Genomic DNA, 26,188 nt, shown 5'->3' on the forward strand with positions numbered 1-26,188 from the left:
TCCCGTGTTATTTACCCCTGCTCGGGATGGTATCTCAAATGCTATATAAATTCTTAACTTTGAACTGTAATTCCTCAAACAGTTTTTAAACCAACCAAATTTAACCAAATTGTACTTGCACAAAATGAGACATTAAATGGTATTTTTTCATTCATACAATTTGGCCATGGTAAACAAATATTTTGATCTTGGCGGAAAGGGGTACCTTATTTTCAAATTATGTAACACAAATTTTCGTTTTCAAAACTAATCAAAATTATAATAGTAAATTGTCATTTCAAAATATCGTAATTGTTGGTGCTTAACAAATAAACTAGATCCCAGTTGTGAAAGCTTCAGAAATTAATAATACCTTAAGGTGAAGCCGTTGATCATTTTCTAAGAAATTTGATCATCACTATAAAATATTCTGTATTAAATTCAATTTAACGAATTTTAGCACCAAAATGAATCAGCATGTGCCGGTTGTTGCCATCTTGAAGCCACTGAAGGAATTTTTGATCTAAATCAATTGTGCTTCAAAATTTATATAATTTTGTGGCACAGTCATTGACATCCTAGTTGGCAATCATTGATTAATGACGATTTCCATAACTTTACAAGGAATGGGATAATCGTTACCAAAAGGAATCAGCATGTGTAGGGCACTATTCTAAACAACTTGTTGAAGGAATTTTGTCAAAATATTGAAAGTGACGCAAAATTTATATCTTTGAACGAAAAATCATGACAACGATGAAAGTATTCACGTTAAATAAATCTTGATTTGAAAATTTCAGACGCATTAAGTTCAAAAACAACAGTAAATTGAATTGAATAAAATAAAACTGAGTTTATTCATTATTATTTTTTTACAAATTTAAAAATTGTGCCAAGAAGTTAGGAAAAAGGAAAAAAGGAAAGCAGAAGTATACTTGAATTTCGGGAATTCCCGGGAAAATTACAAATTTCCCGGGAAACAGGAAATATTTTTTTCCGGAAATTTCCGGGAAATCCCGGGAATTTTTTTCCCTGGACGGGAAATTGGACGCTCTAGTTTTGTGATGAATTAAGATGTTATGTGAGATACAAAAAAGAAGATCAAAAACCCCAATCTCCCCTACAGTGCAGTTGGTTAAAAAAAAAGATAAAAACTACATTTTAAAATATTCATTAAATTGAAATTTTGATGCGACAAGTTCATGCAATCAGGACACAGATTTAAGTATTAAACCTTGGAAAAATTACTCAGTGCGAATTGAGAATCGTTTAAAAAGTAAAACACCACAGTTTTAAGTCTCAAAAAGCGCTAAAAATTATCTTGCTATTGCAGATTAAGAAAGAAATAGTACCAGAAAAAAATGAAAAATTCCTTGAGGTTAATTAAATTACTGTTTTATTGAATAACTTCAACTTTATTGTAATCAAATTCACTCATTTTATTTTATTTTTCTTGGAGAATTTCTCACCAATGCCATCTAGTTATGTAACTAGCAAACATTGAAGTTCACACTTTTGGAATAAAACAGAAAATAGTTTCAAATAAATAATGTGAGTTAGTTAGGCCATTGCAAATACTTTTCAAAGTTTATGTCGAACCAACTGAAACAATTAGAAATGCATTTTCCTGCGTTTAAAATCATATTAAGCATGTCTGGGATCGATCAAAAATATTATCAATTTTTGTGGAATTCCAATGTACAGCACCGCTAAAAGTATTTTTTCGGCGAAAAAAAATCTCTTCAACACTTGGATATTTTGAAAATTATTTATTGCAAAACAACTGGGCAGGTATAAAATGCACTTTAAAACACTTTTTTTCTTTCGAATGTTGAGACCATGGCTTGTTATTTAAATTTCTATATTTTTTTTCATTTTGTGGTATTTTTTTATCATTTTCGTATTTCTGAGACAATTTCACAATAGAAACATGCATGAAAATGTTTATTTTCATCCATTTTCACCCTTTAAAAAAATAAGTTGAACGTTTTTGAACCATACAACTTTGTGTCCCGATTTTCCCCATTTCCCGTTGACCTGATGCTAGTTTTATATGCACAAACAAGCCCTGAAAATTCGGGCAGATTGGTGAGGTCGATGCGAGATGTTATGTTTTGCCCGTGTACTCTTTCTTAATTGCATTTTTGTATTAGTTCTGAGTTTTCCGTCATCAAAATCATTTTTTTCGTTATAATTTTTTGCTACACTTTTAATTTTTCAACATTACAGTTTTTGAAAATTTGAACGATTTAACTTGATTTTTTTCGATTTGTTTTATTTTATCAATTATAATATTGAAAGCAAACGTTTGGTCTCCTCACCTGCATCTGATGCCTTTGCATGATTGATTCGATTGCATCGCTAATCCTTCTCCTGGCCGACTAACCTAGAAAGGCTTAGTACCATCTCTCAGAAGAGCATACCATTTGATGCGCCATTTGAAACGCACATTCATGCTGACTCGGCACCTTTTCGGTAGTTACCTCTTATGGGAAGCTGTGGTACGTTTGGTTTGTGTGCATTTGTGTTGGCACAAATTATTTTTTGAATTATTATTTGAAGTTTATTGGTGATTATGCTTATTTACTTGTTCTTTTTTTATTTAATTGAAATATTCGAACTAATATCTTTGTTCAATTTATATGTTCGAACAATTAAAAGCTACAAGTTTTGCAGCACAATAGAAAACAAATTTTGAAGAAAAAAAACATTAATTCATGACTCTAACTTACACTAAGTTTCACCATAACACCCTACAAGTCTTTGACCTATGCTGCACGGTCATGATTCAGCACAAAAAGGCTCTTCTGTTTCTGAGGTGGTGCATGGAAACATAGCCGATCAAACCTCCCTCAATTAGAGACTTCACAAAATAATAGAACTGCGATTGTCGATCGATTGATCAAGGTTTCAACACTGTTGAACTGTTTGGACGCATCATTAGTGTGTGAAAATTATGCCAACAAACCAACCGGACCCTTTCCGTGCTATGCAATTTTATTTCTTGTTTTGAGTCTTCATTTCGAATTGAAAAAAAGTTAATTTTTTTATAACCAATTTTATTGGCTGCGAATAAATTTCTTATCGATATTTTAGATTAAAATAATTGATTTACACGTGAAATTTTTCAAGACAAACCAACAAATCCGTTGGCCAATTTATGACGTCTGAGCGACAAAATTGGAAACGCATAACAACATGCTTCACCTAGTTTCGGAGGGGACAAAGACCCCAAGAGGAGCGTTTAAAACTGCAATGATTTCGGGTGGTTGGATGATGAAAGAGCAAACATTTTTTGGCACCGTCATCGTAAAATTTGACGTACCTTACCCGCTCTGAACAGCCAGCATTACAGTGACCGAAAACGACTTTGGGTACAAGCCGACGTGACCACCAAGGGTTGTCCACGATTTTTGAATGCACAGAAAAAAGGCAATCAAAAATCGAAATTTTGGATTTAAAACTTTATATATTGTATCAAATAGTGAAACCATATGTTATTCATTTTTTTCCTGTATGAACAAAAAAATACGTTTTTTTTTATATATTTTTTAATGGCAATGCAATCGTACTTGTAATACACTATTGTTCCTAGCCAAATAGTCGTCATACTTTATCAAACGCCTGAACAAATCCTGCCACTCAATGTAGTTTTTATGTATACACCTTTGAAATGGGATAGATTAGTGCTCCATTAGTTTGTTTTCAATTAAAACCTTATCTAAATCTGCTCTCTCTTATATCACAAGAAAGCCTTACTCTCTACATTCACATTTGTTGATATTATCTCTTGACCCCAAACATAGTATTATTTTCGATATCGCCAGCGTTTTTTATTTGCACTCAAATAAACGTTCGATTTCATAATTACTTTAGCCTGACCTGCCCCGAGGCAACTGGCCAAAGTGATATCCTGGAGTCGTGTTTTTCGCATTCCCTCCGTGCCAGCGATATTCCACCTCGCGAGAGATCCAAGATCCAACTCACGTTGGAACAACTGACGTAAAATTAGTTTTTTGCCTCTTTTAATCGTAACACCTTCCCACCTAACCCAAATAAATGAGAAAACTACGACCCAATCATGCGATCTCGCGCGAGCATAAAATTGGCGCTAAACGACATACTTTTTTGATTGTGGTCCTTCCCTCCTCTCTTAAAATAAATCAGATTAATAGTTGGTCCACAGCGCCAAACTGGACTTTCACTGTTGCTAGAAGCATAGGGGTGGGTATCGAAATTGCACTAGAAATGCCATCACCTCTGGCGACGAGAGGTCGAACTGTGAGGACAGGCAAGTGATTGTAGCATAAAAACCCTCCCACATTTGTAGTATCCACCGACTGACCACCCTGCCCCTAGGCAGGGCTTCATTCCACAAATAGTGTTAATGACTTTGAGTTTTTCGATTGAATGAGGCAGTGGTGCTTTTATTCACATTGTTTTTTTATCTATTTTCCTGTATTGATTTTATTGTTTTGTATATTTTCCAACATTTTTTAAATACCTATGCTTAAATAATTATGAGCAGTTTTGGAAGCGCATGATACTTTAAATTCGAAAGTTATTCTACCCTTATGTAAGCCATTTTCTACACTTATGTAAGCCAGTTTCACTCGATAATGACATTTGAGAAGGGCGTAAGTGTTTTCAATAGTATCAAAAAGTAGTCAAAGACAAACTTGTGGGAAATTTGACAGGCTTTTCGAAAAAAATACAGTGAAACAAAAAAACACGCCACTTTTATGAGATTTTTTATTTTTAAGCTTAAAGAAATTGAAATTGAGCCCACGATTTTTTCCGTTAAATTTATTGTGTGATAGCCTAAGATGTTACAAAATGACTCATGAAAAATGCAGGATCGAGCAACTCACCTAGAAAAATATAAAAATTATTTACTGAAACTGTTTTTTAAGTGCTCGAAACGTCCAAATTTTCAAAAACCGAACGTGGGATTCGATTGTCCAGACCGTTCTACATAAAAGTCTCCATATTGACCTCTGCACTAGGTCCAATCCTTGTAAAGTTACAGCGGTTTCAAAAATACAAATGTTGGCAATTTTTGGCAATTTCTATATGACTTGATTTTTCTGTCAAGTAACCATTTTTACTGGAAAGCTCGTCCAATTTCCCACAAGATTTTCTTGGACCACTTTTCAAAATAACTCGTTTTTTTAGATTTAAGTTAATTTACTAACCAGGTTACTACCATCCACTGAACTACAGTGAAAAAAATTCTATTTTCAGTTATGAGCAATGTAATTAGCTTATATCTAGAGGGTGACGATTCTCGAGATTTTCAATTTCCCGGGAATTGAGAGTTGAGTTTTGCCATTTCCCGGGAAATGTTCCCTCAATCTACAAATACAAAATCGTTTCTCGAGCCTTTTTGGGGCTCGAATCGCAGTTTAAAATGTTTACGAATCTTCATTCGCACTGATTGATTTTTCCAAAGTTGCACAAAATTTTTGTTGGACTTGTTTTAGATTTTTTGAAAGTAAAAAAATAACTAATATATAATTATCCATTTATGCCATATGGCATTCTGCAATATGATAAATAACGACTCAAAACAAAAACTTTAAGTTGATTTTTTCCTTCTTAAGGTCAACTGTAAATGTTCACAATTCGCGGACTTAGTGTCCGCTTACAAAAAAATGTCTGATTTTTATTCTTTAAATATTATTTAATATGCAAAACACAAAATGACTCGATAAAGCGAAATTGACTTACTTAGAATTAAAAAAAATAGACTATGAGTTATGCTATGCTCGAGAGGGAATATGGAAAATAAACTTATCTTGAAAAGGCATTTCCCTCTTAGAAATAAAAAAATATTTCATTTATTATGTGTAACTGCTAATTATGCTTCAATGTTAATTTTGGGTTCCACATTTTTTGGTTACACTCAATTAAAGTTATTGGAATTTTTGAAAAGTTTAAATTCACACTTTTAGAATAAGAAGATTAGAGAAGCATTGATCAATTCAATCTTGGAAATCGAACATTGAACATCCAATGTTCTAAATAATTTCGAATTTTTCAAATGTTTTTCTGATTAGTTTATTAATTTTGGTTCGATATTTATAAGTATAAAATTTCCCGGGAGTCTCGACCAAATTTCCCGGGAATCGAGAGGTCAAAAAATTGCTGATTTCCCGGGAATTCCCGCTCGTCACCCTCTACTTATATCTGTAAGCCAATACTTTCAATTGAAATAAAAAAAACTATTTAGGGGAGAGTGGTCCCTTTTTTTTGTATCGCACATAACTCTGTCAATTTCTCACAAAACTATGAACTTTTTGCATGAATTGAAAGCTTAAACATTCAACTATGTTTGGCTGATAAGGGTATTTCATCAGATAAACTCTTCGAATCATGCAAAGCATTTAAAAAAAAATATTTTAAACCGGCGTTTCAAAATGTTGGGGGTAATTTGATCCCGCCTTCAACATTTTGAAAAAATCTTAAACAAAATGTTTCTTATTCATCCAAACTTAGAATTTTCTATAAGTTACAGCTATTTCACATTAAACCTGTACGTTTGTGTTCAAAATATAACAAGTGCAAAATACTTAAAAACTTAAAATTGTCTTTTTTCGACCAAAATTGAGCATGTTTACAAAAGCTGGTAATTTTTGTTTACAAAACTTCTTAAAAAACGCTTCAAACTGCAGTAAGTTAGGTACAACCACGGACGTCCGTGGTACAACTATACTAAAGGAAACTATGTATGAAAACCCAGTCCAATTATTTAATCTTGAGGCTGATTCCAGTGACTGTTAAAATGCAGAGATCAAGTCTCCCTAAACGCACTTTTTTAAACAATTGATTGTGAAAATAGTATGACGATAAATTCAACGTCAAATGCGTAAGGGTTTTGGAGTTGATATGTTTATCAAACAATTCATGTATAAAAATTTTTTTTTGAATAATTTTTTAGTGTTTTCTATACTTATCAAAACAAAGAAAAAAGATCTCTTGGAAGTTTTTTGCAGCACGTTTTAGAAAAATGTGTGTAACTCAATCTAAACATTTTTTAATTTTTTTCTTTGTTTACTACAATGAGTTTTAGTCAATTTCGCACAACTTTCTAGAACAAAGCTAATTGTTTTACCCACATGCTGACGAGATACAGGATTGGGATCAAGTCTCTCCGGGGAACAAGTCTCCCCACTTTCCCCTACTTAGAAAACATCGATTTTCCTGTTTATAAACCTTAGCATGGCAATATCTCAGCAACTAAGAGTCGTATAAACAAAGTTCAAAGAGCAAAATATAGAAAAATTTCTCAGTTTTTCAAAAATATTTTTTTTTTTCAAAACTGAGCAAACATGCGCATTTATTTACAAAAGTATATAAAAAAACTGCGACTATTTTCAAAAAAGTTACCGTAAACCTGGGTGACTTTGATAGGATTTCAAATTGTTTTTGGAATATTTTCCAACAGGTAAGATTTTTCTCAATATTATTATTTTTAAAACATGTACTAGGGTAGGCCACACAAAGTCCATGCATTATTTTGGTAAAAAAAAAGTTTTTTTTTCAATAGTGTTTAGAAAAATAGTTACGTTAAAAATTCTTAGTTTAAATTGCGGGGTGACTTTGATAGTCATAGCATTTCTTGTTAAAACCATATTTAAGATGTTCAAACTTTGTTTGTACGTTAAATGTATTTTCACTAAAGTAGCCGATATAGTTTTTTTAAAGAAAAAAAAACTAACTTAATCCACCTATGTGGTTGGTGCTTTCCTCACTCTTTTCCAACAATGGGTGATATGTGATATGATGGGCTTGCACACAAATTTCGTCTAATTTCGTTAAGTTCCGGAATACAAAAAACACACAAGGGCTCATAAGTGGCATCATAAAGGGTCAGAACTCGAGACAGGGTTACCAGATCTTCAATGTTTTAGACTCGTTGGAAAGGTCTCTCGATTACCTAACCAACGATGGGTCATATGATGGATCCGGACATTGTTTACATGCATTTAAGTGAGATCCGGCTACAAAAAAGTACAAAAATATCACTTAAGTGGTTATAACTCGAGACAGGGTTGCCAGATTATCAATTTTTTGGACCCGTTAGAAAGGTCTTTCAATTACCTAACTAACGATGCATAACATGATGATGTTTGGTTCAGTTTACTGCCATTTATGCAATTTTCGAAAATATGCGAAAACACATTTTTATACATAACTTTTGAACTACTTATCGAAACTTCAAACAATTCAATAGTACCGTATGGGACCCTAAACCAAGTCGAATGCGACTGGTTTGGTCAAAATCGGTTCAGCCAGTGCTGAGAAAACTGAGTGACATTATTGGTCACATACACACACACATACACACAGACAATTGTTCAGTTTTCGATTCTGAGTCGATATGTATACATCAATGTGGGTTTTCGAGCTTAAAACAAAAAGTTCAATTTTAGAGCAGGATTATAGCCTTACCTCAGTGCGTGAGGAAGGCAAAAAATCAATGTTTATAATAAGTTAATTAAGTTTATAAGGGACCCTCCATACACCTCGTGGACACTTCAGGGGGTAAATATTTTTACCGGAAAGCTCGTCCAATTTTCCATAAGTTTGCCTTTTATATCATTTCAATTGGATGTAAGGGCTTACAGAAATAAGCTTAATTACATTGCTTATAACTGAAAATATAATATTTTTTTCATTGTGATAAAAACCAGGATAGTAAATTTGATTACGTAAATATAAAAACGATATAAATCAAAAAGTTGTCAAAGGTGGACGAGCTTTCCAGTAAAAATATTGACGAGACTGAAAAACCAAGTCTGTCATACAGAAATTGCCAAAAACCACCAAAAACCCGTTTTTTCAACATTTTTATTTTTAAAACCGCTGTATCTTCCCAAGGATTGGACATAGGACATTGGTCAATATGGAGACTTTTATGTAAAATTGTCTGGAGAATCGATTCCCACTACCGGTTTTCAATAATTTTGACGTTTAGACCACTTTTCAAAAAAAACAGTTTTATTGAATGATTTTTGTATTTTTTAGGAGAGACATACCATCCTGCATTTTTCGTCAGTCTTTTGGTAAAATTTTAAGCTATTTCCTCAAAAAATATGAACGAAAAAAATCGTGACATCATTTTTAAATTTAAGTTTTAGACTTAAAAATCAAAAAATCTCATAGATGTGGCGTGTATTTTTGTTTCAGTGTATTTTTTTTCAGAAAGCCCGTCTAATTTCCTACAAGTTTGTCTTTGACCACTTTTTGATACGACGCAACGGCTTCGAAATACAGTAATTTTTAAATTACTAAGTACAAAAATATTTAAATACCTTACGCCCTTCTCAAATGTTATTTTCGAGTACTGTTGGCTCCATACACTGAAAGCCCGACCATGGTAATTTTAAGAACATTTGCTAAAAATGCTGCTTATTAAATTAACTGTGGCTTTTTGGTAAAAGTAAACGCAAATATGGTAAAATGTACCATACTTCCTTAAAATTGCATAGTAGCAATTACGAAATTATTATCATTATCTCGGTATTGGAGGGTTAAAATTACCATACCGCTCTCAACATAGTAAAACTGACTGCGTTAATCAGTCAATCCAAGCACGGATAGTTTTTAGCAAAAATACGTCGGTGCGTGTTCTCAATTTAACGCTACAATATGGTAGCAACTACCATGGTTGGGTTTTCAGTGTATACACAAAAATGGCTTATATAGGTTTAGGATAACATGTCTACAAAGTTTCATTGAAAATGGAGAGAGTCGGGTACAAAAGTACCAGAAAAAATCCTGATTTGAGCTGGAATTGCTCAATAGTGTTTTTTTGCTAATCAAGTTATAGTGACAAAAAGTTAAATTAAAAATCACCAACTTTTTTACCGTGTATCATTTTTTTCAGTGTATCGTTATCCATACCTACAACTTTGCCGAAGACACCAAATCAATCAAAAAAATCCTTCAAAAGATACAGATTTTTGAAATTGCATACATCATTTTGGTATGGAAAAATGTATGGACAAACTAATGATACAAAATGGCTTCCGTAAAAGTTTCAGCCGGATTAAAATATACAAAAATTAAAATTAAAAAAAATACTGATTTCGTAGAGAAATTCTCTATTATTTAAGGGGTTACATTTTATATTTCAGAAAATTCTTTAAATTCACTAAAAAGAGGATTTTCAATCACTCCTGAAAGTTTCATGAACTCCTTGTGATGGCTTTTTTCTCTCGCATTAGTGTCGCGTTAATGTGCTGATGATACAACACTGGATCTTAGTTTGAAATAAATATTTAGCTAACCTCTACAATATAGTAAATTTTGACAACCACTGACCACGAAATACCGTCAACAAACCAAGCAACAAACATGATTGTTTTTCTTCTGTTTTCGCGCCAACAACCCTTCCGATGACAGCAACTCCCCGCCTCAACCTCACTTAATTGTTGTTTGGGCCAGCATCCGGCGTGAGTGACTTCAACGATTGTCGAATGGCAGAGGCGACGAACGCGTGCGGCTTTATCTGTAACACGCCGAAGAATACCCGCGCGTTGATGATAGCAGATGGACCAGCCAGCATGTCTGGTGGAATTCAACCGGCGATTCGTGATTTCATGTTTTTCGGATGCTCAGATGGTGTAGGAGAGTGTGTGTGTGAGAGAGCGAGACGAGCACGCGAGCAATTTTTTTAATTTATCAAAAGGAAACACTTTTTTGAGGGTCTCATTTCTCCTCCGCCTTCAAAATTGGAGTTGATCTCGTGAAGTATTCATCCAATTTCGGCGTTGTTCGTGCAGAGTGTTGGAATTCATTTTTACCAATTTTTTTGAAAATTGCACCTGATAATGCGAGTGGTTCGCATTTATGGACGTATTACGTAAAAACTTGGGTGGTGCCACCAGGATTTTCACGAAAATGGTGTCGGCATTCGGCGGACTCTGTATATGAACAGATGAGAAATTTAAGGCGAATTTAGTGGCTCGTGATTGCAGAAGATGCGTAAGTCGTGGAACAAGTTAAGAAAAGGTGTAAGTAAGGTTAATAAATGATCCCGTTGTATCGAGCCAGTTCGTGTTGGGATGATGATTGTTGTGTTGTTGCAGTGTTCGGAATGGCAAAATTAAGTGGAATAAATTGATAACTCCTTTATTTGACGTCCTAGCCAAATGGTGCCTTCGGAAGAGTTGTTGTACTTGATAAGGGCTATCTTTTGAAGTTATTGACATACAGGGTGACGACCTTCCAGGATGTCAACCAAAACTAACTTTGTTGGATGACGTTGTAGGGCTTTGGTGTCTTCGGCAAAATTGTAGAGGAGAAAATTTCATGAAAGTTTGTCGAAGGCACCAAATTTGTAGCACTAAATCTACTCGAGATATACGCCATTTTTGCAAAAATGGTCCAAAAAAGCACTTTTTTGGTGATAACTCAAAATGTTAGCATTTTGGCGGCCTACTATGTTCTGAAGAGTTGTTCATGACATAAAGTTACACATCTTTGCGGTAGACAGCAAAATGTTTTGCGCATTTTGGCGCAAAACCGAACAATGCACCTGAAAGTACACTCAAAATCAGAATAACCCTTAAAAGGGTACTTTCTATCCTTTTTTCAAGTTTACCCGTCGTCACCCTTTTGAAAGGGTACGAGGGCGAAACCCTTCAAAAGGGTACTGGCCCAGTACCCTTTAAAAGGATACTGGTCATGGAGCGGCGCGCTCACTAGCGACATCTATGAGTCAATTTTGTTTTGTTGAAACAGTGCTATTGTAATTTTTCATAATTTCTTTAAACATTAGATTTTATCAGGAAAAAGTTTTTTTATTGTTTTAAATTAATATTTACAGTTCAAAATAAAAAGTAATCCTTAGTAAATCACATGCTTTGAGTATTGCGCTGTTCGGTTTAAACCATGCACTCGCGATCACGACGTAATCGGCTCGCCACGGGATGAACGTCGACTAGGACTTCATCCAATTCTAAGAGAATTTCGAACAGGTCCGTCCAACCGGCGCACCTTCGCGCTGACATTTTCCGCCGGCTGGGACATGTGGTCAATCATAATGGTTAGATGACGCACCTTGTGTGCTATCCGGCCGGATGTTGCACATTCAGCCATCCGGGAAACCGGCATATTTCTGCAATAAGAACGCCTGTAACCAAAATGACAAAAACAAAACCGACCAAAACAAACTTGATTGCAAGCGATTTTCGATGCCCCCTGTGTGCGGATGTCACAGTCATCTACGACGGAATGGTGGTAGATGGACAAAATTGGCCAAAATCTGGAACAACACCGGTAAACTAAAAAAAAATTAAAAAACACGCACCACGCACGAGCACGATCCAAAACGTCAAACAGATTTAAGTACCGAATTTAGAAACTAGGGCGGCGCTAGTGGTACCTGTTGCAAAGAAAGTTACCCTTTTGAAAGGGTAACGCCAATGAGGTGAATCAAACGGATAGTTTTAACCCTTTTAAAAGGATAAAATGTGTCGCAGATAGAGCGGGCAAGTATGATAGAATTTGAGGAATTCGCAAAAGAGCGCAAAATGTTATAAAGTAATCAAATGTGACCATTTGAAATGTTAGAGTTGAAACTCAAATGTTTCTTGATTTCCGTTAGACAACGAAGATGCACACAAAGCGAGAGCAACCTCGTGTGCAATGTAATGAGCCTGCTCTGCGTGTGCGCCTGTATAAGTCGGAGCGCGTCGACAAGGTGGATTGAAGTGTGCGCAACGCGCACGTTGGTAGAGAAAAAGAGAGAGAGCAGAAACGAACGAATACTACGATCGTTGCGGATGTGGCGTGAGAGTGATGAACTTTGGAATGAACACACGCGGCGTGGTTGAGGTTTGAGAGAGTTGCGTGTGTGTTTGTGCGCTTGTGGACCGACTGTGTCAGGACTGGCCTTCGGCTATCGGGATTCGGAATCAGTCTTTAGTCTGGCGTTTTAATGCTGTAGCGAGCGGTTGTGTTTTATGCGGTGGGTGGTGGGACCAGAAACAAACCGAAGGTTCGCTTCCGAGTTTTCAAGAAGAAATAAAGACCTGGCCTGAGTTACGACAATGGCGCAGTTGAAAGGATTATTAAAAGAAAAGTTTAAGAATTTCTTCTAAAAGTTTGTTTGATGGTCCCACAAGAAGTGAACGAAGTAACAGTGAAAATAGTGTTACGATGTGTTGAGTGCCCCGAATGGTTGGTTTGGTGAGCAGTTGGAAGCCGGTAAGTTATTTTTTCGTGACAAGTTTTGGAAGAGACGCCATGTTTGTGGTCCGTTGAGTCTCTAGTAGGAACCTCGCAATAGAGAGCGAGCGCCAAGGTGGTGCTGTTGAGCGAGCATTTTGATTTAATTTGATGTTTGTGGCTCGCTGAGTAGGTTGGATCCGAGTCAGTGAAGGTTGGGTCGGGAAGTCGTAGTGAGGTTGCGCAATCCTAACCTATGTCGAGCCGATGGTGATTAGACATCGTGCCGGAGAAATTGTTCTGTCAAGTGGAGGTTGAGTCGACGAGTTGCCCTGAAGATGTGCATTCATCTATTTTTGTCCGATGATGCTAGAATTTCATGCCGAAAGAATTGTTATTGGGTGATTGCGTGTGTTTTTTGCGTGATTTATTAAAATATGTATTGTAATTGTTTGGTTATGGGCTATGGAAACAAAAATGAGATTTGATGATGGATTGTTCAAGCTATATTGGAGACGAAATAGCATGTCTTTCTAGATGAGTTGTAGTTTGTAACAGGAAGGAAAAAAGGATGTATCTACAGTTGTCCTAGTTTAGTAATGAGTTTGCAATTTCAAGCAAGATTTTTAACTGTGTGTTTCAAGAAATTTCTGACGAACAAGTATTTTGAATTGCGGTGTAATTTTGATTTGAAGCCGAATTGTTGGCGAACAGTTTTTTTTGTGATTTAGCTTTTCGGCTACACGTTGTGGCTGATTTTGATTCGATATCATGCGTTTTAGCGCTAACATTTAAAAATGCGGTATGTGTGAAAATGTTAAGTGAGTCACTACGAAATATAACGGAATACGCTAGGCTTATTGAATGAAATTGCAAGCAAGGTGCAATGGAGATAATTGTTGGTTGTATACTTAAAAAAAGAAACATTAATGTAAATATGTAACTCGTGTAACCACCGTGGCCACATAGAAGCAAAATGTTTGAGATGAGCGTTGTCCGTTTCTTTCAAAGGTACACGCAGCGTAGCATTTCAGAATGTGCCATATACATTGTTGCCAGCGTTTGTCTGTACTTTTGGTGCAATAAAAAAACATACCTAGCAACAATGCCACGCGATTCAAAGAAAAAGATCAAGAAAAACAAAACGCGTAGTATAGGATTTGACAGCGCTCATTTGCCGAAAGTGCGACGCGTCGTTTCGAGGCTGATTTGCCGCGTGTCTTTTTCGGGAATACGCGCAATAACTAGACATTATTTCGTGAGACGAGCGTTGCTCGTTGGCCACTGAGAGTAAAATCTGTGAGACGAGCGTTTCTCGTTGGCCACTGAGAGTAAAATTTGTGAGACGAGCGTTGCTCGTTGGCCACTGAGAGTGAAAGTTGTGTGACGAGCGTTGCTCGTTGGCCACTGAGAGTGAAAGTTGTGAGATGAACGTTGCTCGTTGGCCAGTGATAATAAAATTTGTGAGACGAGCGTTGCTCGTTGGCCACTGAGAGTAAAATTTGTGAGACGAGCGTTGGTCGTTGGCCACTGAGAGTAAAATTTGTGAGACGAGCGTTGCTCGTTGGCCACTGAGAGTGAAAGTTGTGAGATGAGCGTTGCTCGTTGGCCAGTGATAATGAAATTTGTGAGACGAGCGTTGCTCGTTGGCCAGTGATAATGAAATTTGTGAGACGAGCGTTGCTCGTTGGCCACTGAGAGTAAAATTTGTGAGACGAGCGTTGCTCGTTGGCCACTGAGAGTGAAAGTTGTGAGATGAGCGTTGCTCGTTGGCCACTGAGAGTGAAAGTTGTGAGATGAGCGTTGCTCGTTGGCCAGTGATAATGAAATTTGTGAGACGAGCGTTGCTCGTTGGCCACTGAGAGTAAAATTTGTGAGACGAGCGTTGCTCGTTGGCCACTGAGAGTAAAATTTGTGAGACGAGCGTGAAAGTTGTGAAAGTTGTGAGACGAGCGTTGCTCGTTGGCCACCGAGAGTGAAAGTCGTGAGATGAGCGTTGCTCGTTGGCCAGTGATAATGAAATTTGTGAGACGAGCGTTGCTCGTTGGCCACTGAGAGTAAAATCTGTGAGACGAGCGTTGCTCGTTGGCCACTGAGAGTAAAATTTGTGAGACGAGCGTTGCTCGTTGGCCAGTGATAATGAAATTTGTGAGACGAGCGTTGCTCGTTGGCCACTGAGAGTAAAATTTGTGAGACGAGCGTTGCTCGTTGACCACTTGGAAGGAAATTTGTGAGATGAACGTTGACTTAAGTTGGAGCTATTGATTTAATTCTAGGGAGAATTTTGTATGGAGATTTGGAGTGAGAACAAGCGTTGGTTTTGAGAACCTCAGTTAGTTTAGAGCGAAATATTAAGAAACAGTAGCCTGAAATCCTACACGATTTATGTTGTAGCTATTGGTTGAATTCTAGGGAGAATTCATTATGGAGATTTTTAGTGAGAACATTTGTTGGTTTTGAGAACCTCAGTCAATTTGCGGCGAAAATTTAAGAAACGGTAGCCTGAAACCCTACCCGACTAATGTTGGAGCTATTGGTTGAATTTGGGTGATTTTACTATCGGGAATGCGAATGAGAACAAGCGTTGGTTTTGAGAACCTCAGTCAGTTTGGAGCGAAAATTTAAGAAAAGGTAGCCTGAAACCCTACACGACTTATGTTGAAGTCATTGATTGAATTCAAGGGAGATTTTATCATGGAGATTTTGAGTGAGAACAAGCGTTGGTTTTGAGAACCTCAGTCAGTTTGGAGCGAAAATTTAAGAAAAGGTAGCCTGAAACCCTACACGACTTATGTTGGAGTCATTGATTGAATTCAAGGGAAATTTTATCATGGAGATTTTGAGTGAAAACAAGTGTTGGTTTTGAGAACCTCAGTCAGTTTGGAGCGAAGATTTAAGAAACGGTAGCCTGAAACCCTACACGACTTATGTTGGAGCTATTGATTGAATTCTAGGGAGAATTTATTATGGAGATTTTGAGTGAGAACAAGCGTTGGTTTTAAGAACTTTAGTCAGTTTGGAGCGAAAATTTAAGAAACGGTAGCCTGAAACCCTACACGTCTTATGTTGGAGTCATTGATTGAATTCTAAGGAAATTTTCTCATGGAGATTTTGAGTGAGAACAAGCGTTGGATTTAAGAACCTCAGTCAGTTTGGAGCGAAAATTTAAGAAATGGAAGCCTGAAACCCTACACGTCTCATGTTGGAGTCATTGATTGAATTCCAGGGAAATTTTATCATGGAGATTTGAGTGAGAACAAGCGTTGGTTTTGAGAACCTCAGTCAGTTTGGAGCGAAAATTTAAGAAACGGTAGCCTGAAACCCTACACGTCTTATGTTGGAGTCATTGATTTAATTCTAGGGAGATTTTATCATGGAGATTTTGAGTGAGAACAAGCGTTGGTTTTGAGAACCTCAGTCAGTTTGGAGCGAAGATTTAAGAAACGGTAGCCTGAAACCCTACACGACTTGGAGCTATTGATTGAATTCTAGGGAGAATTTATTATGGAGATTTTGAGTGAGAACAAGCGTTGGTTTTAAGAACTTCAGTCAGTTTGGAGCGAAGATTTAAGAAACGGTAGCCTGAAATCCTACACGACTTATGTTGGAGCTATTGATTGAATTCTAGGGAGAATTTATTATGGAGATTTTGAGTGAAAACAAGTATTGGTTTTAAGAACTTTAGTCAGTTTGGAGCGAAAATTTAAGAAACGGTAGCCTGAAACTCTACACGTCTTATGTTGGAGTCATTGATTGAATTCTAGGGAAATTTTATCATGGAGATTTAGAGTGAGAACAAGCGTTGGTTTTAAGAACGTCAGTCAGTTTGGAGCAAAGATTTAAGGAATGGAAGCCTGAAACTATGCCTGACTTCTGTTGGAGCTATTGATTTAATTCTAGGGAGATTTTATTATCGGGAATGCGAATGAGAACAAGCGTTGGTTTTGAGAACCTCAGTCAGTTTGGAGCGAAGATTTAAGAAACGGTAGCCTGAAACCCTACACGACTTATGTTGGAGCTATTGATTGAATTCTAGGGAGAATTTATTATGGAGATTTTGAGTGAAAACAAGCATTGGTTTTAAGAACTTTAGTCAGTTTGGAGCGAAAATTTAAGAAACGGTAGCCTGAAACTCTACACGTCTTATGTTGGAGTCATTGATTGAATTCTAGGGAAATTTTATCATGGAGATTTTGAGTGAGAACAAGCGTTGGTTTTGAGAACCTCAGTCAGTTTGGAGCGAAGATTTAAGAAACGGTAGCCTGAAACCCTACACGACTTATGTTGGAGCTATTGATTGAATTCAAGGGAGAATTTATAATGGGGAGTGCAAGCGAGAACAAGCGTTTGAGATTTTTGGGTTGAGTGTAGAGTAAAGGAGAAGGAATTCGCAAAAGAGCGCAAAATGTTATAAAGTAATCAAATGTGACCATTTGAAATGTTAGAGTTGAAACTCAAATGTTTCTTGATTTCCGTTAGACAACGAAGATGCACACAAAGCGAGAGCAACCTCGTGTGCAATGTAATGAGCCTGCTCTGCGTGTGCGCCTGTATAAGTCGGAGCGCGTCGACAAGGTGGATTGAAGTGTGCGCAACGCGCACGTTGGTAGAGAAAAAGAGAGAGCAGAAACGAACGAATACTACGATCGTTGCGGATGTGGCGTGAGAGTGATGAACTTTGGAATGAACACACGCGGCGTGGTTGAGGTTTGAGAGAGTTGCGTGTGTGTTTGTGCGCTTGTGGACCGACTGTGTCAGAACTGGCCTTCGGCTATCGGGATTCGGAATCAGTCTTTAGTCTGGCGTTTTAATGCTGTAGCGAGCGGTTGTGTTTTATGCGGTGGGTGGTGGGACCAGAAACAAACCGAAGGTTCGCTTCCGAGTTTTCAAGAAGAAATAAAGACCTGGCCTGAGTTACGACAAAGGGTAAACCTCGACTACCGTTTAAAAGGATACTTTTAACCCTTTCAACCGGTAACTTTATTTTTGAGTGTATGGCATTCCTCGGAGAGGAAGCCAAAAATACGACAACCTTTCTAAAGTGACCATATATAAAAGGAAATTCTTAACTTTAAATACGAACAATTAAAATTTAAAATTTTAAGCTTAAACAATGTATTTTCCATAAAAATCAATCAATTTACTGCCGCTCCAATCTAGTCCGTCCCATATGTAAAAAGTGAGTGCTTAGATATTGCCGTGAGAAGCCCAAAAAATGTTTCACCTTTTTTACATTTCTAATCACAAATTTTTACATACTTTTTCAACAACTATTTCAATATTGGTTCAAAAAGTACCCCTTTCCTAAAATTGACTCAAAAAATTTGAAATTTTAAGGTAAATTTGGTAAATTTTCGTGCTGGGACTGACCTGACTTTATTTATCCATCAATAAAGGCAAGTCTGTCTGTTTATCAAGGTAGGCTTGAACATTCACAACATAAATTTGCCTGTCATTTGTTGACTTGTTTTGGTAGTTGTCCAAGTTATTTTTATCAAAGATTTAAAAGTTTGATTGTTTCAGGTTAATTTACGGCAGATGATTTTAGAAAATTTCCTGGCTACAAAAATGTAACCAGCAACGTTGTATTATTTCTTTACCTTTTGCAGCAGACCAAATGAATATAAGATTGCATGTATCAACATCTGGACCCTTGAATTGAGTAACCCAGAATCGTCGAACGGAAGGGGAACCTAATCCAGAACCAGACCATGGATATTCATTCAAGAAGGAATAGTACTGATTTTACTGAATATTAGCTCAATGGTATGTAGTTTTTTTATTACTGTGGTTATCCCAAGCATGAGGAAAAAAAAAGGCAGGATAGGTTTTCGATTATCGACAAAATTCAAAATATATCGTAAACATGACAACTTTATGTGTTTTGAAGTTCTGCTAGTACTTAGGTATATAGTCTGTATAAAAATAATAATTACACAATTTTTTCTATTGATTTGTGAGACATTTCCATGCAAGGAACTGACTTGCCTTTATTTTGCATATGGGACAGCACCAAAGTGATTTTTGTTTTGGATTTTTTAGAACAAACATAACTTTTTTTATTAAATAGGCTTAAAATAGATGTTAAAACAAGACAATTCTTAGGTTTATCTCAAAATCGACAAAAATACATATGGGACGGACTTGCTTCGAGCGGCAGTTTACCCTTCAAAATACCGATTATTACCACGTTTTCAATAAGATTCCGCTACCACGGGCTTTAGGAACCTATTGACACTTGTTATTCTTTTTTCAAATAAATTTTAATTATTCAACTGTTATGTAATTGTGAACCACTATTTTATTGTTTATAGATTTTTATTTTATATAAAATTATTTTATAAGATGTAACAAATTTATCATGATAACAACGATAGGAATGAATTAAAATTTAAATTTCTCACAACTGTAATCGAACTCATATGATATAAAATAGTCGTCGAGTTAACCACACCACCCTACCTAAGCATCTTCCTGTGGCTCCGTCGGAAGCTCCTCGAGAATCATCTTCACGTTCGGATGGTTATGCTTAAAGTAGCACAAAACCGAGCTGAAATCGCCCATGATTTTCATGTGCGCCGGACATCCGTCCGAGTCGGCCGCCTCACACACCCACATCTGATTTCCACTGGAAAGTTCACGCGAGAACTGGAACCGGTACGAGTTGTCGTAAACCAGAGTTTCCCTGTGGCTAAACTTGACCAACAGAAACGGAACCCGGCGGTGGCGCTTCACGTTCGACATGGTTCCCTGGCGGATCACGTGGGGCTCGTGCTGGTGCGGACCGGCACTGAGTTCGCGTTGGTCGTCGTTCAGTTTTACCGGGCAGGTGGTTTTGCTACAGGACCACTGGAAGCCCCCCGTCGGACATTTCCTTGGCCGAACGAACTGGTAGCCCTGGTAGTAAAGAAACGCCTTCCTGCCCATCGGGGCTGGCAGCGGTGCCGTTTTGCGGGGCCGACCCATTTTAGTTTTGATCTTGGTCAGTTTTGGCAGCTCCAGCTGCGACGCACCGACGGCATCTACGAACATGGGAAGTTCATGTTTAAGGTCTAGTTTGTTGAGCGAAATTCGACACTCACGAATCTCTGGTGGCGGCGTCGTTTCCGGTTGCCGTTCAGTCGCTTCCGTGATGGACTGTTGTATGAAAATCCGAGGAGAACGTCTGGCGCAGTTGTCCAGCTGACAAAAATAAATATTTAGTAATTCAGAATAGGGGGTTTAAGAATCAAATCACCGTAAATCCGCAAAATGATTCATTGGATTGGCCGCTGGAGCTCGGAATCTCAATGACTTCCTGTTCCGCCAAAGATGGAGCCAGCTCCGGCATTTTGACGTCTTCCGGCTCCAGCTTCTCCATCAGCGGCTCAAACAGGTCCTTGACATCCTTCAGTAGGACGTCCATTTCCGGTTCCTTCACACTCGCCAGCAGCATGTCTTTTCTTTCAAATTCCGATCCAACGATCAGGTTGGCCCGCTTTCGGCGGATGTACTCATCGTTAGATTGGCACTGCTTCCTGAACAGATAGAATCCCTCGATTTTCTCCCGGCAGCAGGAACACAACATCGCGTTGAAGTCGTGAAGGAAGGAGACCTGAAACAAAATCAACTTGAAGAAAAAACAAATGTTAACCCAATTTCCAACTCACGTGAATGGACAAGCAGTCAAAGATGCGGCTCAGCAGCTCGATCTGGTCCTCGCCGGGAGGAAACAGCGGACGCAGATCCGCACCGGCCAACCTGAGGCACAGCCGGCACCGGAAGTCGTCCCCGATGGAAGCCGCCGAAGTGGAACGCGATGCGAATTGCATTTTTGGGTAGGCGAGCGAAAATTTTAATTTTAAGAGCTGAAAAATTCTGGCTTAATTTTCGAAAAACTCAGCGATGGAAATCAAATTTAATTTGCAAATTTTTCGCAAACCTGTTTTGACAGCTGGAACTGAAAATGGTGCACAAATAACAATTCCTAACCATTTTTTGATGAGAATTTTGAACTTTTTTAGGGTAAATTAAATTTGACTCAAAATTGCTTGAAGCTACACTCAAAATCAGAACTATTTCGTGATTGCCATTTCATTAGGGCACATAACTTTTTTAAACAAGAGTGTGTCCCTTTCACACCTTATGTAAACCTTGATGTAAACACTGTCATTTGAGTGAAAGGCGAGGTATTTTTCAAATTCTATTTTTGTGGTTTTGCATCAAGAGTAGAACATTTATTGCTCTAGTTTAAGCAGTACCGTAAACTGGGGTCAATCGGGACACATGGGGCGAATTGGGACAGTCGTTTTAACCATGTTGGAGCACAATATTTTGATTTTTCTGGTTGGTTTCGGTTAGAACAGACTCAGACCAACAAAATGTGTACACCCATTCCCAAATTCAAAGATTTTAAGTGCTCTAAAAACTGCTGTCCCTATTTAGACTGTAGTCCCGATTCGCCCCAGATTACGGTAAGTGGAGTTTATAGTAATCATGAAAGATTGCTGTTTATTTCTGAAATTTTCATAATTTTGTAGGTGTTTCAATAAGGCTTTCTAGTCAGAAATTTACCAACACGTTCAAAGTATGTTTACATGACAGCTGGACGTTTGTTTGCATCAGGTTTCCTATCTCTTTCTAGCAAAAAATTGTTGTCAGGCGACTTCTAGCTGGTTTTTTTGACTAACCCGATATGTCAGCCAACATACTTCGCAGGGCTGTGACAGCTACAGCTCGATCATTGTTTGCATCAGGACACTGTGACGAGGAGTTCGTCATTTTTGAGTTAAATTATATTTTTTTCACTGGGCCTAGAAAGCCTTATACAAAGCCAGGTTACAAAGGTTTTCATCATGATCCGGAAGATGGCCCATGCGGCCAAATAGCTTATGATGACACCACTGGTTCCTGCTACAGCTTTCCGGATTGCTGGAACATCAATCTTTGTTCGAGGGAGCGAAGAGATTTGAGGTTAGTTTTTTAGATTTATTGCAAAAACTTCCGGGGGGGCTACACATTGTGTAAATATGTATTGGAAGAGCCTGCGCATGTGAACTTGGCAGTAGGCTCATTTCGGTTGATCCGGCTGGCCGGATTCATCCACAACGCCGTTTAAATGCATCGATTAATCAATCGATTTCGTCGGTTGCAGTCGGCCGATTTAGTCAACCGATTAGTCGGTCGATCCCTGTGTTAAGCTCCCATAAGAGTCGGTGAAACAAACGACCGATTAGTCGGTAGATTTAGTCGGTAGATTCAACAGACTGAAACCGACTAAATCGTTGAGAACGTCGGCTCAAATTTCTATGGGGTAGGGTCTTAAGGGAGCGTTTTTTATTACGTAACGCAAAAAAAACTGATTTATAGACCCTTCCCCCCTTGTAACAAATCTTTCATACAAATTTAAAAAAAATGTATAAAGCGTAACACGGCCTCCGACTGGAGATCCTAAATAGGGTATTAAGTGGTATACGCACTTCGGAAGGAACCAGTCAAGAAAAAAATCAAATGGGCAGCAGCAACACCGCAAGCGAGTCAGAGAGGGTGAAGAAAAGCCCCAAGAAATCGCTCCCTCTCCTTTGTTCTGCTGTTCGTAAAGCTGTTTCTTGACCCCTTTCCTTCCGATCTGCATACTAGCCTTTAGGTGGTGATAGCACTCGCGCTGCTTCCAACGACCCGTTTCAGAATGATAGAGCTCCTTGCGGTCCGATTCCGAGGTCGCTGGGCATTGTTCGGCCCCGCCTGAACATAGAAGCAAGCATGTGAAGAAACTCGAACTATATTTAGACTTCCAATCCCCTCAGGCAAATCAGGGATCAGCGCGTATTTAATATGAGAGGATAACATGTTTCAACACTACGGATCAATTCACTGCTAGATTGTAAACCTTCTGATGGCCGACTGCTTAGCGTCCCAGACCACCAATCCAAAAGTGTGAGTTCGAATCCCACCTGATTCATTTTCGTTTTTGTTCATATCCAAAGTTCAAATTCATGATTCCAAATTTCAAAGGTACCGACCGGGATTTGATCCCTGAACCTTCTGCTTGTGAGACAGAAGCCGTAACCATTAAGCCATGGAGCCGGTTCAATTGGGTACTAAAGCCCTATGTCAATTTTTATGTACAACGGTAAAAAACACGATTAAAAACCATTTCTGATCTTTTTTTTTTTTTTCATTTAAATGCAAAAAAAATTGACAAGACAACATTTTTTTGATGGATCAACTATGGTCCCCTTAGAACGAGCTGTCAAGTAGGAGCTTTTCTGTCAAGAAGGACCGCGAGGATAATTTTTCAAAATTGATTTAAAAATCCATTTTAAACTCTTTGTGGTCGTACAAAGGGTTATTGTACTCAGAAAAATCAGCTTTATCGCTGTAAACAATAACATCAGCAATCTAAGCTTCATTTTAGGACCCAATTCTTAAATTCTTTAGTATAAAAGTAAAACATTAAAATAAAACTAAAATGCAAACTTGGTTCTACTTTATATAAAACATACCCAAAATAACTGCTCTCTTAATAAAATAATATAAAAAACAAGTTGCCACCAAAATTTTCTCTAAGTCCACTTTGTAAACAATACGAAACCCGATTTAATCAGTCTAGTTGTAGGCCGATTCTTTAGGGACCGATTTAGTCTATCAGTTCGCCGGTTTTGAGAACTGTAAAATTTCTATGTATTGTTTGTTCACAGGGCGTTCCTAAATGTGTTTAAAAACAGCTCAGTTTTGAATAAATTCGAATCATCCCAACTATATTTATTTTTAACGTGTAATGAGTAGTTGTCGGAGTTGAACTCCGACAGCATCAGCAACCCCCTCAACTCCGACTGTCATCGCATCCAACCCATCCACAACGGCGGCGTTTCGCTTGTCATCCGTCAGCAGAAAACAAATTTTAACAAACAGAAAGTGACTCGGCAGGATTTAATTCGCATTTAAAATGGTAAGAAATGATTTAAAATTTTGATTTTTCATGTTTATAATCTCGTGGTAATGCAATTTATTGTTATAAGTAGAAATTATGATTAGTTTTGTGTTGTTTCCACTGTTATCGAACTAATAATAATCCTAACCTCTCCCCCTTTGAATTCGTCGACAGTTCCGGAACCAGTACGACAGTGATGTGACCGTGTGGAGTCCCCAGGGCCGGCTGCACCAGGTCGAGTATGCGATGGAGGCGGTCAAGCTGGGCTCAGCCACGGTGGGTCTCAAGAACAAGGAGTACGCCGTGCTGATTGCGCTGAAGCGAGCTTCGTCGGAACTTTCGTCGTATCAGAAGAAGATTATTTCGATCGATGACCATCTGGGCATTTCGATCGCCGGAATTACGGCGGATGCCCGCATTTTGAGCCGTTACATGCGCCAGGAGTGTCTGAACTACAAGTACTCGTACGATGACAACTATCCGGTGGGCCGTTTGATTGCCAACGTCGGCAACAAGATGCAGGTTTGCACTCAACGGTACGATCGCCGTCCGTACGGAGTGGGCCTGCTGGTGGCCGGTTACGACGACCAGGGACCGCACATCTACCAGACGTGCCCGAGCGCCAACTTCTTCGACTGCAAGGCGATGTCGATTGGGTCGCGTTCGCAAAGTGCTCGAACCTACCTGGAGAAGCACCTGGCCCAGTTCCCGGACTGCACCAAGGAGGAGCTGATCCGTCACGGCGTGCAGGCGCTGCAGGACACGCTGCCGAACGAGGTCGAGCTGAACAACAAGAACATTTCGATTGCCATCGTGGGCAAGGGCGAAAAGTTCCACATTCTGGAGGAGAACGAGAACGCCCAATATCTGACGAACATTGTGCGCCGCGGTGGAGGAGGTGGTGGCGGCGGTGCTGCCCAGGCCGGAACTAGCGGTGGACAACCGCCAGCGGACGACGATCAGCCGCAGCCCCCAAACGACCCGGCGGACCCGACCCCAGCCGTCGCGATGGAGTCCTAAGCGGCGAGGACGATGACGTCGTGGCCACGGATCATGAGCATCAACGGAGTCAGCTGCGTGGTGCCGTTTTGGATGGTCATCGATTCGTAAGAGGAGAGGGTTTACCGTGGGACGGGGAAGCGAAATTTGTACGGGTGGGAGTTTGATTGATCGTCAAACTCCCACCCCCACAAAAAGCAGGCAAATTTGTTGAAGGCATCACTGCCGGAGACCTTTCTTTCGAGGGACATTTCTTTCATTAAATATACAAACGCTTGAATAATCGCAACATTAAAATCGTTGAATGTATTTGCTCTATAGATATCACAGCGTCCCAAGGTTAAAACATTTTGCAGATTAGTAAGTGGGTCGGGAGTTCGCGGCGGATTTTTCCCGTTCATCTGCAGGTGGAGGCAAAAGCAGCGGTTTGATAAAGTAGAAGCTCAGGTGCAGGGTTATCACGGTTCCGGCCAACAATTTGAGCATGTTTTTTCGATCCATGGTGATTCTTGCGAGAGCTGAAACAGAAAAGATTTATTGGTTCAAATCGTCAATGCGTGCAATTTATTATATTTATGTTTTCCTCACGTGGTTATCCTTACAAAATTATAAAAATAATAGTTTTTGTAAGAACATGACTAAACTGTCGGAGGAATGAAATAACTAGGCGACTGGTTTCTAGGAAGTTCAGATACAGAATGGTTTATTCAACTAGGTTTACAAATAAGGTTAACTACGATCGGTCCAACTCCACAGCTTGCTAGATCCCAACATAAACCCATCAATATTAGCTTACCGAAAGCGAATAAAATGCTGGAATTTGTTATAAAGTGGCAGTAAATTTTTGCCCAAAATCTTAATTTTTAAATGCAAAGCAGTTTTGTTCTGCAGCTGATCGGCATAATCATAACACAAGATTTTTTAAAAGGGCCTAATCATTTTTGTTTGTCGTCGTGCCGCTGTAAAGAAAGCTTCAACTGTCATCTAAAATCGGGGGGATGGCAACCCTATTCCGACCAAAGCAAACTGACAACAGTCGACATTAGTACGGTTGTCAAATGAGAGCCCACAACAAAAGCACTAGCTGTCAAATGGTAGCCCATAACAAACCATTGTTTG

The 26,188-nt window shown here is 38.5% G+C and overlaps 2 protein-coding genes and 1 long non-coding RNA gene across 5 annotated transcripts; 1 reads left to right on the forward strand and 2 right to left on the reverse strand.

The window, feature by feature from the left end:
• Nucleotides 1-19,453: 19,453 nt before the first annotated feature.
• On the reverse strand, nt 19,454-21,121 carry LOC6031814. Of its 3 annotated transcripts, none has more exons than XM_038258081.1 (4): nt 21,080-21,121; nt 20,808-21,005; nt 20,396-20,752; nt 19,454-20,340 (listed from the first exon to the last, which is right to left on the reverse strand). In XM_038258081.1, exons 2-4 carry the CDS (start codon nt 20,967-20,969, stop codon nt 19,621-19,623), a joined length of 1,239 nt encoding a protein of 412 aa, XP_038114009.1. In that variant the 5' UTR covers nt 20,970-21,005; nt 21,080-21,121; the 3' UTR covers nt 19,454-19,620. The 3 variants fall into 3 exon arrangements, with proteins under 3 accessions (XP_038114009.1, XP_038114008.1, XP_001842521.2); XM_001842469.2 differs by lacking the exon at nt 21,080-21,121 and having other exon boundaries at nt 19,457-20,180; nt 20,241-20,340; nt 20,808-21,052; XM_038258080.1 differs by lacking the exon at nt 21,080-21,121 and having other exon boundaries at nt 19,455-20,340; nt 20,808-21,052.
• A 2,851-nt stretch (nt 21,122-23,972) lies between these two features.
• LOC6031813 (proteasome subunit alpha type-1) lies at nt 23,973-25,366 on the forward strand. The gene is made up of 2 exons (XM_001842468.2): nt 23,973-24,088; nt 24,245-25,366. Exons 1-2 carry the CDS (start codon nt 24,086-24,088, stop codon nt 25,088-25,090), a joined length of 849 nt encoding a protein of 282 aa, XP_001842520.1. The 5' UTR covers nt 23,973-24,085; the 3' UTR covers nt 25,091-25,366.
• Nucleotides 25,350-26,004, reverse strand: LOC119767545. Its single transcript, XR_005277585.1, has 2 exons — nt 25,866-26,004; nt 25,350-25,587 (listed from the first exon to the last, which is right to left on the reverse strand). It is a non-coding gene; the product is annotated as an uncharacterized LOC119767545 (long non-coding RNA).
• Between the last annotated feature and the right edge of the window lie 184 nt (nt 26,005-26,188).

The sequence above is a fragment of the Culex quinquefasciatus genome, chromosome 2, assembly GCF_015732765.1.
Source record: "Culex quinquefasciatus strain JHB chromosome 2, VPISU_Cqui_1.0_pri_paternal, whole genome shotgun sequence".
In the NCBI taxonomy this organism is placed as follows: Eukaryota; Metazoa; Arthropoda; class Insecta; order Diptera; family Culicidae; genus Culex; species Culex quinquefasciatus.

Coding starts and splice junctions, on each gene's coding strand:
- LOC6031814 (XM_038258081.1), bottom strand. CDS start 20,969: ATGCAATTCGCATCGCGTTCCACTTCGGCGGCTTCCATCGGGGACGAC. Junction 20,753..20,807: donor TTGACTGCTTGTCCATTCAC/GTGAGTTGGAAA, acceptor ATTTTGTTTCAG/GTCTCCTTCCTTCACGACTT. Junction 20,341..20,395: donor AATCATTTTGCGGATTTACG/GTGATTTGATTC, acceptor TATTTTTGTCAG/CTGGACAACTGCGCCAGACG.